Here is a 16,182-nt window from a genome sequence, read left to right as displayed (position 1 = left end):
TCCTCTTGACTAAGGTGCATCTGACCTAAGCCATGATATTTTCAATAACCTCATATGCATGCAAAAGCTGGACAGTGATTAAGGAAGACTGTAGAAAAATTGATGCTTTTGAGTTATGGTGTTGGAGGAGAATACTTAAAGTGCCATGGGCTGCCAGAAGAACCAATAGATTCGTTTTGGAAGAAGTGCAGCCAGAGTGCTCCTTGGAGACCAAGATGGCCAAACTTCGTCTCTCATACTTCAGACATATTGTCAGGAGGGATCATTCACTGGAGAAGGATATCATGTTTGGTAAGGTGGAGGGTCAGAGAAAAAGAGGAAGACCCTCAGCGAGATGGATTGGCCAAGTGGCAACATTGATGGACTCAAATGTGGTAATAGTAGTGTGGTTGGTCCAGGATTGAATAGTGTTTCGTTCTGCTTTGCCTAGGGTTGCTACCGGTCAGTACCGACTCAATGGTACCTAATAACAACAACATCTATAAGTAAAGGTCAAGTTCATCAAATTTTAGCAATTTATACTTGCTTCTTATATAAAAATTCTTTATTTTTCTCTAGTCAAGTTCTAATCATCAGGCATCCAAGCTAAGTCAAATGGGTACTATCTGTAAGTTTGAGAGTTCTTGTGTGCCTCCCCCCACTTCATATCCGCTGGATGCTTCACTCTGAGCTCTGGCTAGCCCCCAGTAACTAGGTCAATGTGCATGGGTTCAGGAGTTCCCAAGTCTTCCCAAACTTCAAACCAACCAGCCCTTCCTCTTCTCTCTCTCATCTCAAGGTCAGCAGGAATCTATGGAACATGGTCATACTTAGCCCATGTCTTCATTACTGTCTTTCCCCGAACTCCACTCACAGGTAGACCAACATGGTCACCAGCGAGCTTATATGCCTGCTCGTGTGTTCCCTTAGAGTTTCAGTGTTGGAAGGGGATTTGTCCTGAAGGGCCTTGATGTTCCATTAACTTTTTTTTTATTTTGAAAGTCACTGACTTTATTGATTTAAAAAACTTTACAAGGGCAGTGACTATTCTACCAGAAAGGAGCCAGATGGCCTTAAAATAGACCAGAGATGAAGGTAAGAGTAATGAAGGGACTGGGAATCCACTCAGGAATGCTGGTAATTGTCATCAGGGAACTCGCAAGGGAAATGAGGACGGGGACTCGGTCAAGAGTGAGAATTCCACAAAGGCTGAAATCGTGAGGGGAGTGAATTCCTAAAAGGCCCTGGAGCACATTGGATGTGGGCATGACAACAGCAAACTTGTCCTTTGCAGAGGACAGGAGAGGAGTCCCCACTCCACCCCACACTCTGGAGACCCAGGCCTGCGGACATGGGGGCTCCCCAGGCAGTATCATAAGAAGGTGCGACACCACTCTCGAAGGCATACAACGCACTTCTGGGATTGATTGACATTGGCGTCACATGTGTCCTTGAGCCATTCTCGGAAGAGATCTTCATCTTTGTTTAGCACCAGAAACTGCCCAAGGACCACATATGCCTTGTCGAAGCCCCTCTCCCCCAGCTTCTCGCCCAGAACATCACCAATCCCAGCGAGACTCCTCATGGCTTTTCCCGCATGGGCTCTGCATGAAGTCTCTGTGCTGTTCCTCACTGGCTTTTCCCCCATGGGCTCTGCATGAAGTCTTGGTGCTTTTCGGAGGTTGTCATCTTGATGGGGTTTAATCAGCAGCTCACCCAAAACGGCTCCTCCTGGCTGCTCCTGCCACTAGCTTAACCACTAGAACTTTCCTCCATGAACTTTTTGAAGTTATCTTGTACTATTACCTTTTAAAATTAAAATATTATCTCTTTACTTTTTGAGATTTTATGTTTTTTCAGTGTATTAATATCAAAGTTAAGAAAACTCAATATTGAAAGAATAGTAGAAATAAGTTTAACGAGCATTGATTTATTAAGTATTATTTATAAACAGTATCTTAAATCTTTTTCTTAGAAAATTTTTAGTTTAATAAAGTGGTTTTTTTTTAAAATGTTTTATTGTGAATTATGTGATAGTTTACATGGGAGAGCATTAGTTTTACATTCATCCTATCATATATCGTTTCATTGCTATGGTTACAATCCCCTCCATGCATCATCAACCAACCAAAGGGTATACACTACAAGCCTGCCCCCCAGTCATCAGCACACAGCCCCTCTCCCTCTCTGTGTCTAAAGTCCCCAACTGCTCCTACTCTCCACGTCATTGTCTCTGCCTCCATCTCAGGCATCACTGCTTCTCTGGGTAGGGTCCCGCTCTCCGTTCTTCTCCCTTGATGGTCCCAGGGACCTCCACTCCTAGGCCAAAAAGTTAATCACTCCCCTCCTTGGTACATTTCCAACCCTCACAAGTAGTCCTGATAACAATTATTCACTGTTGTATCACAAGAAACCCACCTGCATTTCGTTTCATCAGCCCCGCCTAGACAGGTTGTATACTGCTCAGTGGAGATTCTACCTTCCTTCATGCCCTCTGAATCTAGATTCCCTCTTGAAAGCTTGTAAGCCAGTCACTTCTTGCCTTTGTAGCCCCGCCATTTTGGGTAGCCAGTGTCCAAGTTGCCTATCCCTGTCTACTCTGTGTATGGAGGAGTGGGAATGATCATTGCTGTAGATTTGTTCCCTCTTTTGAGCTATTGCAGCCATAGGTGTAGGTCAAGTTCATCAAATTTATCAGATTACTCTTTTTTTCCTCTTTCTTCTTCTGGTTGATGAGGATATGTAAAGCAGAGTAGCTACTACATATCTAATTCCTATTAGAAATTCTTAAGGGAGTCATTATTTGTGTAATTGCATGTTAGATTAACTAAAGAGGGAGTGTCCATCTATACTTTTACAGTGGAATTTGTATTGTAACATTGCAATCTTGAATAGAAATTGATGTTGTGATTAACACTAAAAAAAAAATTTGTCCTTTAAAAAAATTTTCGTTTTTAGAGAACTTAACATAGTTTTGACATATTTGAAATGAATACATGAAATTATCTCCAAATGAAACTATCATAAATAGTAAAGTATTTACATATACCTTTGAAAACTCTTAAGAATATTGTTACTGTATTTGATTTAGATGATTTTAAAAGTCTATAATTTTATAAGTAGTTCAATCACCTAATAAAAATGTACTGAGTATTTACTATGCCCCAATTGTTTTTGTAGGAATCAGAATTATCAAGGTTACAAGCTAAAATTTCTGGACATGAAAGGGCAGAAGACATCAAGTTTCTATCGGTTGCAACAGAAAAACTGCCAGACATTGAGGATCCAAAGTTAGTTAAACATTTTCACACCTCTTTTTTCAAGTGTAAAAAACTACGTCGCTCTATAAGTGCTAGTGATCTAAGTTTCAGAATGCATGATGATAAAGATCTTTCTGAAGAACTGCTACAAGACTTAAAGAAAATGCAGTTACAACAGCCTTCAACATTGGAAGAAAGCCAGAAGGATCTGACTTACAACCAGTTAGAATCATTTGATCCTCTCATATATAACCTAGAAGATGATAGTTCTGAGAGTAATGACTTTAGTACTCTTAGTGGAATGCTAAAATACATTAACAAAGAAGTGAGACTATTAAAAAAGTCTTCTATGCAAACAGGTGCTGGTTTAACTCAGGTATGTATATCATGCATTAGAAGTTGTAATAATTTGAATTGACTATTACTTAGAGGAAAATTCATATAATTTAAATGAAGCTTACTGTATCCTGAGATTCCTGTTTGTGTTTATGTTTGGTCAGTAATGGACATATAATTTAAGTGTTGAAAGGAGCAGAGGAAATTCACTTTTCTTTGGTGATTACAAACGCATTGCTCTCAAGTTGGTTCTGACTCCTAGGAGCCCTGTAGGTCAGAGCAGAACTGTCTCATAAGGTTCCCAAGGCCTTGTGCGCTGCTAATTGTAAGGTTAGTGGTTCAAACCAACCAGCCTCTTATTAGAAACCCTATAAAGGGTCACTATGAGTCATAATGGATTTGGTGGCACTTAATATCATCAGCAACAATTCTTTATGGAGACAAACTGTGACATCTTCTTACAGAGCAACTGGTGTATTTGAACACTGATCTTTTTATTAGCAGCCAAGCATTTAACCACTGTACCACTAGGGTTACTTTTTGTTGTTAAGTGCCATTGAGTCAGTTCTGACTCATAGCGACCCTATGAGTTTTCCAACGAACAGCTGTTGGGATTGAGCCACCAGCAGTCCTGGGCTTATCCTATAGTGCCAGACCAGGACTTCGGGTTTCCTTTTTAGTGATAGAATATTATGTGGGAAAGCCAAAATAATGTCTAAACTTCAAGTACAAGATAAAGTTTTAAAATATTGCTGTTGTTGTTGTTAAGTGCTGTCGAGTCAATTCCGACCCATAGCAACCCGGTATAGGGTTTCCAAGAAACAACTGGTGAGTTTGAACTGCCTACCTTGCAATTCAGATGACTTTGCATTGTGGTGCATTAATCCACCGTGCCACACCAGGACAGGATTCTAAGTCATACATGCATATGTTGTCGTTGTTGTTAAGTGCCGTCGAGTCGGCTCCGACCAATAGCGACCCTATACAGGGTTTCCGTGGCTATAAATCTTTACAGGAGCAGAAAGCCTCATCTTTCTCCCATAGAGCGGCTGGTAGTTTCAAACTGCTGACCTTAATTATGGTCTGCAGTCCGATTCGTAACCACTACGCTACCAGAGCTCCTTATGCATGCATATATGCCTGGGTTTATTTCTAACAAAATGTGTTTAAACTTGCCTCTTCAGTCTGTGGGTGGCTGCAGACAAGTTCTCTCTTGTCTTAGTTGCCTTAGAGTGCCTTCAAAAAAGAGGTCCTATAAAAGCAGTGGTTTCTGAGAAGATCTTCTGGGCCAGTTAAATTCAAGGCAAAGAGGTCAGCTCAGAAGGCTATGACTGCTATTTTTGGGGAACTCTCAAGGGTTAATCTTGATAGATTTTTTTGAAGGACACAAGACGATTACTAGGCTTTATTATAAAGAAGTTTTAAGAAAATGAAAAATTATTGAGAAAAATACCAGGAAAGTTGTGCCAAAGAATTTTTCCATCACAAGGAATTAAAAGAATTAGCACCTTCTCATTCTTCAATAATGGAGTCCTGGTGTGGTGCTGTGTGATAATGCATCAGACTGCAAAGTCGTTTGAACTGCAAGGTCGGTGGTTCAAGCCCACCAAGCTGCTCCTTGGAAACCCTATACAGAGTTGCTATGGGTCGGAATTGACTCAGTGGCACTTAACAATAACAACATTCTTCAAGAATAGCAAGGGCTGTCCTATGAGAACTTCATTGGGAAATCTTCCTTGATTTCAAAGATCAAACCTTTCAACCTTGATCTTACCCCTTCAGACTTCTTTTTGTTTCTCAAACTCAAGAACATTGGAAACGAACACAATATAATTCTCCCAAGGATGCCAAAACTGCTGTTTTGACTTGGTGTAAATTGCAGAGTGCAGAAACTTTTGAGGAAAGGCTAAAGAGATGGAAACACCACTTTAAAAAGCGTATAGACCGAGATGAAAGATGTGTCAAGAAACAGTAGCTTCCCATTTTGATAGTTTTGCTTAATAAATGTCTCTGTGATTTTGTAGCAGTACTTTTTACTTACCCTCATATTATTATATTCCTACTAATATTTTAGATAGGAAATTTTATACATGTAACTAATACTTAAAAAATACACTTCTCTAGGTGAAGATGTGAGATAATAGGGGGAAAGGGAACAGAGTAAGAAGAGTGAAAAATAGAGAAGCAATATGCAAAAAGAGGAATCGAGAAACAGGTTTTAAGGTGTCCTTTTTCATAACTTCATTAAAACATACTGTTCACTTAGCTTCTGTGTAAATTATTATTGGACCTTTGAAAAGCTGATGTACTGTGTGATTGTTGTTAGGTGCCACTGAGTTGGTTTCAACTCTTAGTGACCTTATATACAACAAATCAGGACACAGCTCAATCCTGTGCCATCCACACAATTAATTGATTCATCAAGTTGTGCTGGTGTTGTGCTGGTGTCATCAAGGCAGTACAGACTCATAGCTACCCTATGCACAATAGAACAAAACACTAATTTTGCCATCATATTTAATGTACAGTTTTGCTGGATATATGATTCTTGACTGTCATTTTTTTCTTTCAGAGTTTTGTATATGTCATACCATTGTTGTCTTGCCTGCATAGTTTTTGCTGAGAAATCAGAGCTTAGTTTCATTAGTTTTCCTGTGTAGTTAACTTCATTTTTCCTGAGCAGCTCTCAGGATTCTTATCTACTTTCGAAGTTTGTTTATAGTATGTCTTGGTGATTTTCTTCTAGGGTCTGTCCTGTTTGGAGTCCTGGTATGGCGATAAGTATTAATGTGCTGGACTGCAAGGTCAGTTTTTAATTGCAAGGTCAGTTCAAGCTCACCAGCTGCTCTTCAGAAACCCTATACAAGGGTCACTATGAGTCAGAATCCTGTTTGGAATTTCTTTAACTTCTTGAATGACTATTTGCTCATCTTTCATGATGTTAGGGAAGGTTTCTTCCAACAACTTATGGACAATTTCTCTCTCTCTCTTTTTTTTTTTTTTGGAGGGGGGGTCTTCTTCTAGAATTCTAGTGATACATAAATTATTCCTATTGATAGTATCCCATATAAATCTTAGGCTTTCTTCTGATTTTTTATTCTTTTTTTCTGATTCTACCTCTAGCAGATGAATTGAGGGATTTGTCTTGAAGCTCAGTAATTCAGCTTTCCATTAATTCTATTTTACTTCTTTGCGCTTTCAATGTGCTATCTATTTCTGAAGTATTAATATTAATCTTCTGACTTTCTAGTTACTGTTTTTGTATGGCTTCCAATCTTTGAAGGTATTTAAATATCATTCTTTTAAATTCATTATCAAGTAGTTCTGATACCATTTCTAGTATTATATTTTCTGAATCATTATTTTGGTCACTTGTTTTAGACACTCTCTCTTGTTTCTTCATTGTAGCTGAAATTGTCTGTTTTCTCTGAGACATTGTGGTATTGTTGTGTCTGTATTTAATTGATGATTGCATGTTTATGTGTTCTCAGCACTCACCACCTACCTCTGGTGGATGTGATACAGACTGGATACGTAAACACAGTTGTAAGGGGTGCCAATGGTCACTGGGTTGGCAAGGGCAGGGACCAGACATGCCTCTGACTATCAGGAGGTCACAAAACAAGGAAGAACCTGCACTACCCTTGCTGCCAACCTTTGGCCACCTCCTATGCCTTCAGTCTGCTGTACTGATAGCTGCTTACAAAAATCCAAGATGGCCATGCTGCCCAACGCCAGCTGACAGCCTTCCTGTTTTACTTCTCTCTCATTGCTCCTGTTCAGCTTCCTCTTCCAGTCAGCATTCAATCCACCTCTCTGTCCTGTCCGCTGAAGCTCTGGGTTCCAGGATTACCATCTGTATCTGTTTCACTTGGTCCCCCATGTTTTCAGTCTTAGAGGGGGGGATTGTCCTGAAAGAACTTGATTGTTTGCCTTGATGGCTTCCCGGCAAACAACTTGCTTATTCTTTTTTTTAAACTTACTTATTCTTGTAGTAGCCTTTCAGACTGCCATTTTTGTTTTGTGTTTTTCCTGATGATCTTTCTTTGAAGATGTATTTTCTGTTGCTCTAGCTGTTCCAGGCTGGTCTGCTTGTCCTTTCTAGTGGAACTGTCCCACCTCAGAAGGTTCTGGATAGGACTCAGGATTCCACCTAAGGTCCTATATGCTGCAAAGACTCCATGGGAGGCCTATTTCACTGGGCAAATTCTAGAACCCTTTTTAGGTATTCCAATTAGTTACAGGCTGAAGGTGGGCTTACAAGCTTCCTGTAATTTTGTTTCCTGACATTCCTTTCTATCCAACTCAAGTTTCAAGAGTACAATAGTAACAAAGGGAAACAAATATATGTGAGAGTCAAGAATCTTAGTAATTCCCTCCTACCCAAAAAAAAAGCTAAAGAGGATAGAGAGAAACACTGTTAACTGATGATATATGGAGGGGATAATAATCAATGTAATGAAACAAGCTATATGAATGGTTGAATGTGAAGCTGATGATGTGCCCTGTAACCTTTCACTCAATCCAAAATAAAAACATTTAAAAAAAAAAGAATCTTAGTATTATTTCCCATCTTCAATCTATGTCTTGATCCCTGTATCACAGAGCCCTATATTCCCAAGATTGAGCATGCGTCACTATTTACCTCTGTCCCATTTAGCCCATGCAAACCTGTCTCAGTATTCCCCTATCTATCTAGTTCTTCCACCCCTCCCACTTCTTGTGTACTGCTCTCCCCAACACCCAGACTATGATATGTCTGCCCCTACCCTGTGCTCTACTGTCACCTCCCTCTACCTCCCCCAAACCCTCTCACTCCAACCCCACTGGTAACCAACAAAGAAATTTGTTTTTTGTTTTTTTTAAATCATTTTAATATAGGTATCTTCTCAAGCTTTCTACAATAATGGTCTTATGTAATATTTGTCCTTTTGTGACTGACTAATTTCACTCAGCATAATGTCCTCAATGTTCATCCATGTTATGCGGTGGCTTGCAGCTTCCTTGTTATTCTTCAAGGTAGCACAGTATTCCATTATGTGTTTGTACCAAAGTTTGTTTATCCATTCTTCCATTGATGGGCACTTAGGTTGTCTCCATCTTTTTGATGTTTTGAATAGTACTGCTATGAACAGATATAAGAAGTGCATATATCTGCTTGCATTATGGCTCATAGTTCTTGTGGATGTATACCAAGTAGAGGAATTACTGAATCATATGGTATTTCTATTTCCAATTCTCTAAGGAAGCATCATACTATTTTCCAGAGTGGTTGGATCATTTTGCATTCCCACCAGCAATGTAGGAGGGTCCCAGTCTTACCCACATCCTTGCCAGCATTTATTATCCTCTGCATTTTTAATCTTGTTGTTATTACTGCTGTGAGATGATCTCTCATTGTTTTGATTTGCATCTCTCTAATGGCTAATTTCCATCTTAAAAAATTTTTTTTTTTAAGTTATACAATAATTTATTGAGAACCTCCCCTCCTAATACCTCCCAGTCTCTAGGTCACTTTTTCCACATGTAGATTGTGTGCTAGCCCCAAGTAGATGGTCAGGGGCAGGGGAGCAGCGTACTGCTCGATGAGACTTATAAGGGTGCTGAAACTGTCTTCCTCATACTGCTTGAACACAGCAGGCAGCTCCATCTCCTCGTATGTAGCCTTCACTCAGGCCACCTTCTTGGTTTCCTTCTGCCTGTAATTCTTTTGCAAGATCTGGCGCTGTTCTGGAGAGGCCCGTTGCAGACACTGAACCACTAGCCAGCTGCTTTTATTGTCCTGGATGTCAGTGCCAACCTTGCCCGTTACACTGGGGTCACCAAAGAGGTCAATGTAATCATCCTGAATCTGAAAGAACTCGCCTATCTGCAGCAGGATCTTCTTGGCATAGGCATGCTCCTTCTCCACATCAATGCCCATCAGTGCCCACGGGAAGGTAAAAAGAGTAGGAGGCTGTCTTGTACTTGACAATTAGATTTATACCTATCTTCAGTGAATCAGCCAAGATCCATGTTGCCCTGGGAAGCAGTGATGAGGTCCAGGGTCTGTCCAATTTCAGTCTGATAGGAACTCTGCAAGAAGAGCTCGATCAGATTCAGATAACAGGGCTACTCCCGACAGTACAGCTTCAGCAGGTGGTAGATACGTACTTCCAGCAGTAACGTATTATTGATGGCATCCAAACCTATGCCTGGCTTCTGATACCAGCAGGGCTGCCCCAGTCGGGTAAGGGATGCATCCATTATGTCATCTAATACCAGGATAAAAGCTTGGAGCAGCTCCACACACCAGCCCATGGTCAGGGCCTGCTGAAGACTATCAGCATCCTGCTTCCTTGGGTCCACCTGCTCCTGGAACACAGCCAGCACTGTCAAACCTTGGTTGTACTTACCCCAAGGACATTGTACTGTAGGACCTTCCTGAGCCCAGCAATAGCGTCTCCTGTTTTCAGATACCTCCTCTCATCCTCAGTCAGCACCTTGAGAATCTGGGAGAAGTGCTGGATGAAATCCTGCATTTCTCGGGCATAAGTATCTGATTTCTGGTCTCCATTCATTCTGAGGGTGGAGCAAAGTGCTCTGTTCCTGAATGCTGCATCTTGCTTGGTCCAGAAAGTTGGCTGGGTATTGCTAAAACCAATTTCCATCTTCTTTTGATGCTTCCCATTTCATTCAAAATGTTAACCGTTGTTGTTGTTGTTAAGTACCGTAGATTCTGACCCATAACGACCCCATATAAGATTTCCAGGGAGCAGCTAGTGAGCTTGAACCACTGACCTTGCAGTTCAAACGACTTTGCAGTCTGACACATTAGCCCACAGAGCCACACCAGGACTCCATTTTACCAATAGTATTCTTAAATATTTCAAATCAAGGCTTGAATTTTTTTTCAGTTCTTTGAACTTGAGAAATAGTGAGCATGTTCTTCCCTTTTGGTATTCTAACTCCATATCTTTGTAAATCTTATTATAATATTTTACTTTGTCATCTCTAGCTGCCCTTTGAAACCTGTTCAGCTCTTTATTTCATCATTTCTTTCATTCACTTTGTTGTTGTTCTTAAGTGCTGTTGTTCAGTTCCTATTCATGTATTAGAGGGTTTCTGAGAAGCGGCTGGTGAGTTTGAACTGCCGACCTGGTGGGTCAAAGTGATCTTGTGGTCCATTGTTTTATCCCACAGCGCCACACTAGGACTCTGTTCACTTTGATGTTGTTGTTGTAAAGTGTCACCGAGTCGGTTCCGGCCCATAGCAACCCTGTATAGAGTTTCCAAGGAGCAGCTGATGAGCTCGAACTGCCAACTTTGCATTTCAAATGGCTTTGCAACCTGGCGCATTAACCCACAGCGCCACACCAGGACTCCAGCTGTTCACTTTAGCTATTTAGCTACTGTTTATTTATGATTGTTAAGGTTTTGTGTCAAATTGACTAGGCCAAGATTCTCAGTGATTTAGCAGTTAAGATGGAGTAATCCCCCATGATGTGATCAAATATAATCACTTCTATGATGAAATCTGATGTTAGCAGCCAATCAGTTGAAAGGAAATTTCCTCTCAGATGTGGTCGACAACATTTTTTATCTTGCAAGAGATAAAAGGAAAAAGAAGTGAGCTGGAAGTGAAGTTTGTCCTGTGGACCTGGGGTCCCTGTACTGTGAAGCTCCTAGATTCAGGAAAAGATTGATGCCAAGATATGGAAATTGCCAAGGAATGCTGGGTCAGCAGATGCTGAGAGGAGACCAGTACCTTTCTCCAGAGTTGGTGCCCTGAAGTCATACCTCTAGCTTCCTAAACTGTGAGAGAATACATTTCTATTTGTTAAAGCCACTCACTTGAGACATTTTTGTTATAGCGCATTAGAGAACTAAGCAGATGTTCAAAACAATTTTCTGAGTCTATTCAGACATCCATGTTTGTCTTTTCTTTCTTTCCTGTCTTTTAAATGACCTTTTGGTTTCTTCATGTATGATGTCTTTGATGTCATCCCACAACTTATCTAAGTCTCTGGTCGTTACTGTTCAGTGCATCAAATCTGGTCTTGATATTTCTAAATTAAAGTGGGATATACTCAAAGTCTTTTTGATCTTTGGCTCTTGTGGGGTGGACTTAATTTTTTTCCAACCTAAAGTTCAAGTTGCATAACAGCAGTTGATGGTCTCTTCTATAATTGGCCTCTGGTCTTGTTTTGATGTTGATACTGAGGTGCTCCATTGTCTCTTTTCACAGATGCAGTCGATTTGATTCCTGAGTACTTCATTTGGTGAGGTCCATGTAGATAGTTGCCGATTATGTTTATGAAAAATGTATTTGCAATGAAAAAGTTGTTGGTCTTGCAAATTCTATCATGCAATCCCTGGAGTCATTTCTATCACCATAGTCATATTTTCCATCTGCTGATCCTTTATATGCAGCCTTCACATTCCAAACACCAGTGATTACCAATGCATCTTGATTATGTGTTTGATCAACTTCAAATTTCTGAAGGTGGTAAAAGTCTTCAATTTCTTCATCTTTAACTATTGTGGTTGATACGTAAATTTGAATAATAGTCATATTAACTGGTTTTCCTTGAAGGTTTATGGATATTATTCTATCACTTATAGTGCTGTTCTTCAGAATAGATCTTTTTGACAATGCTATACTGCTCCTTTTCAATTTGTTATTCATGGTCAGGACTTTGAACTGGTTCATTCTGGTTCTGTCCCCTTCTGAAAAACTTGCCTTTGCATGCCAGATATACTGAATTATAATCTGTATTTTAAGAAGATTCTCCTTAGTCTCAAATGCAAATTTTTTTAACTCTTTTAAGCCAAGGAAACTATTAAATGTTACAAGAAACCTAATGTTTCAAACAGATACAGAGAATTTATCTGATAGGAGCTGGGGTGTGTCTGAAATTTACCCAGTTATTTGTTCATTCCTTTACATGGCTTCATATGCCGAGGATCCCAAACAGAGTATGCACAAGCTTAGAACAGCAAGGGAAGCAGAACTTCACAGTTTTTGTGCCTTAGACATCATGCCTAAGGCTACATTGAACTTTAGCAAAATTTTTGTAATTGTCTTTATTGCTATATTTATATTAATCTGCACTGTTTTAAAAAACTGCTTTCTTAACCTTGGTGAGTGACTGAAGTTTCAAAGTTTGATTTGAAGGTGTCATCAGATACTACATTTATTTCTGTCTCATAATTTGAGAGTTTCACTTCTTTTGAGTGTAAAGCTAGGTGGTTGGGTCTGGAGCTCATTTAACTCATCAGCTGATTTGTGTCAAGAAACTTGAAACTCTGTTCTAAGTGGAGGAAGGACCTGGGAAGTAACCATTGTTGGCTTGTGCTCAGGGCATCAGTTAGCCTTCTCCAGCCCTGTTCCAAAGAGTATAGTCTTAAAAACCACTGAGACTGCAGGAAGTGATATGTGGGATCGGCTTCACAACTGTTAGCTCCCATTCTTAGGTTGCAGTTCAAATACTGATATTCTTAATGGCTAACGTACTGGTGACTCTTCACAATAATGGCTCAAAAACCAAAGTTCTAAACCATTCTGATCTTCAGACTTGAATTTGTTTTGGATTAGAGTAGTACAAGTGCTGTAAATTTACTAGGAAGTTATAAGAATTATTCATGTTCATCTTATTTCCCAAAAAAAGAATGCAGGTAGTTTACAAAGTATTAGGACTGTATACTGTGTATTAAGATGAAAAATAAGACATGACAAAGTCAGGTATGTGGAAAACAAAGACAGAAAAAATATGAAGCAAGATTATAGGTAAATACCTCTAGGCATCACAACATTTTTATACCAAGGTATAACAAGAAGATTTGACCTATAGTTAGACTCTCCTGGGCCTTTTCCCTCTACTTTTCGTTTTCTCTATATCATACTGCTTTTGTGTACAAATATTTCTCTCTTGTCTTTTTCCTTTCCTGCTTTCTTTCTCTTTTCATTGACTTTTTTTATGAATTATTTTTCACTGCATCCTTAATAAAACTATAATAACTGGACTATTCTAAATACCTGGAGTCCTGATATGGTGCTATAGGATTGGCACTGGACTGTACCACAAGATTGGTGGTTCAAAGCCACCAGTCACTCCTTAGATACCATATACTGGGTTGCCATGAGTCAGTATTGACATGACAGCACTTAACAACAGCATTCTAAATACCTTGATTTTATTATGCCCCTGATTCTTGTTTTAGAGAAAGTTTAACTTTTCATTACCTCCCACCAAATCAGTATTACTCGCTTTTTATATATTTGGTTCTGACTCATAGTCTTCAAAAATATTCCTTATTCTGACTTTACGTCATACTCTTGATAATTATAGTAGATTTTGAATGTTAAATCATTATAAGCTTACTTAAAATATTAATTTATTATCTTATATTTTTACAGGGAGAAAAATTATAATTAAAAGAAGATGTTTATGTGATGAACAATGGAGTTTGTGGTACTGTGCTGAGTTTACTACTGTAGCTCATACTTTATAGAGGCTGTTATTTTGTTGCATTTGAATAAATTTTATATTTCAATATTTTTAAAGAAAGTCATTTATTTTGAACCTTAATTATATTTTTAGTGAAAATCAGTTCACTCATTTTAGTCATTTTTTAAATTTGGATTTGCTGTTTTATGTCTTGTCTAAAGATCATTGTTGAAAGACATAAATACTTTGAGTCACTTACATTTTTAGTGAGATTACCATATTACTTGCTTCTTTTTGTAGTAATACGTAATTTAAAGAATTGGTGATAAATGACTTTAGAAGTCATTCTGTCACAGGTTCATAATTGTATTAATAGTGGCTGGCTTTTGTTGAATGCTTGCCATTTGTCAGGCATTATTCTAAGTACTTCCATCTATGTTAACTCATTTAATCTTCATAGCAGTGCTAGGAAGTAGATACCGTTTTATTCCTGTTTACAGATAAAATCTCTTAACACAATGATATAAATTCTGAAGAAATTGATTTGTTATAAGTATCAAGAAAGCGACTTTGGGGTAGTTACTTCATTTATGTATGGTTAGCTCTGTGGTAGAAGAAAAATAATGCAGCAAAATTAGAATGACATATTTAAAGCTTCAACTTTTAAAATCTCTCCAGATTTTGGATTTGATTTCTTTAGAACAAATAATACATTAAATAAATGAGTATAAATACCTATAAAATAATAGATATGTATTTATAAAATAATATGAGGTTAATCTTTTCTGATAGTTGAACATTAATGACATTAATTTGTTGGCAGTGCCACTTTGAACAACACTAAATTCACAATTTGTGATTATTTATCAGGAGTAGAATAAAGTATATTTTTGACTGCTGTTTCCTTGTTGCTTGGCCATAAGAATTAAGGTACTGAGTCAGGCTCCTTGGTCAGTACCCTTTATTCATCTGCCTCATCTTTCTTTATTTTTAAGGTTTTTATTGTGGATTGAGTGAAAGTTTACAGGGCAGATCATCAGTTTTACATTCAATAAATCATACACCTTGTTTCATTACAATGATTATAATCCCCTCCATGGATCATCAGTTAACAGTATTTCTCTCTATTCACTTTAGCTCTTTTTTTCTTTTTTTAAAACCACTTAGGCATATATAATAATTACAAAGGGCACATTCTGCAAGTCTGCCTCCTGGTCGCCAGCTCTCAGTCCCTCTTTCCCATGATTCTCAAGCCCTCAGCTGCTCCCTCGCTCCATGTCCCCATTTCTGTCTCCATCTCTGGTGTCGCTGTTCCTCTGGGTAAGGTCTTGCATTCCACTTGTGCTCTTCTCCCTTGATGGTCCTAGGGTGCTCTGTTTCTGGTGCCTCGTCTTTCTATCGTGTGCCTTGTCAGTTCTTGTTAGGCATGAGTAACTAGTATTACTGAGTAGAGTCACAGTGTATGTCTAGCATCTGTATAAATTTGTAGTTCCCAATCTGAGTTGGATTTTTGAGAAATTTTCTTCTGTTCCTTTCAACTTCCTCTCTTTTCCTCATTTCAGTTACAGACAGTCTCTGGGTTATGAACATTCAATTTGTGGACATCTCCTACTTGCCCTTGAAATGACTGAATAAAAGAGTTGCAATGACTGAATAACCCCTACTCACAACAAATTCGTCATCACAATCAACTTCATTTGCTGCACATGCAGCTTTTAAACCATTCAAAAGGCATTGGGCTTTTTCTTGCGCTAAAACCAAAAACTAAAGCCATTGCCATCTAGTCGATTCCAGCTCATAGCAAGGGTGAATAAGAACTTTATGCACCTGGTTTGACTTAACCTACAAAATTGTCAAGACATATTTAGGAACAGATCTCATTGATAGTCCAGGGACTCCTGTATACTACTCATTAATGATTTTTTTCAACCCCTCCCCCCCCTTATTTCCATATCCCATGCTCTCAAGATACATACTTCTTAGGAGATTATCAGAAACAATTTCCTTCTTTTTCATAGACATATCTGTGGCAATGGTAATTTATACATTTGTTCCCTCTTGTCTCAGAGTTCTTTCTCTCAAAGTCTGATTCTCTCACTTGTATACTGAATCCCAGTTTTGTCATTGTACCCTAGAATTTTGTTCTATTAACTATCCCAGTGCTTTCCTATATCTTC

General features: G+C 38.8%; 1 protein-coding gene and 1 pseudogene across 1 annotated transcript in view; one reads left to right on the top strand and one right to left on the bottom strand.

Annotated features, from left to right (window-relative positions):
* Positions 1 to 14,117, top strand: part of CCDC18 (coiled-coil domain containing 18) — a 209,898-nt gene extending 195,781 nt beyond the window's left edge. Inside the window, exon 26 of the mRNA XM_006831049.1 lies at positions 13,975 to 14,117. Within this exon, the coding sequence (XP_006831112.1) occupies positions 13,975 to 13,989 (15 nt within the window). The 3' untranslated portion in view covers positions 13,990 to 14,117. The remainder of the gene's footprint in view (positions 1 to 13,974) is intronic.
* On the bottom strand, positions 9,082 to 10,159 carry LOC102821708 (annotated as a pseudogene).
* Positions 14,118 to 16,182: the final 2,065 nt, after the last annotated feature.

The sequence above is a fragment of the Chrysochloris asiatica genome, unplaced genomic scaffold, assembly GCF_000296735.1.
Source record: "Chrysochloris asiatica unplaced genomic scaffold, ChrAsi1.0 scaffold00002, whole genome shotgun sequence".
Taxonomy (NCBI): Eukaryota; Metazoa; Chordata; class Mammalia; order Afrosoricida; family Chrysochloridae; genus Chrysochloris; species Chrysochloris asiatica.
The sequence above is the reverse complement of the archived record's forward strand: the minus strand, read 5'-3'. Positions and strand labels throughout refer to the sequence as shown.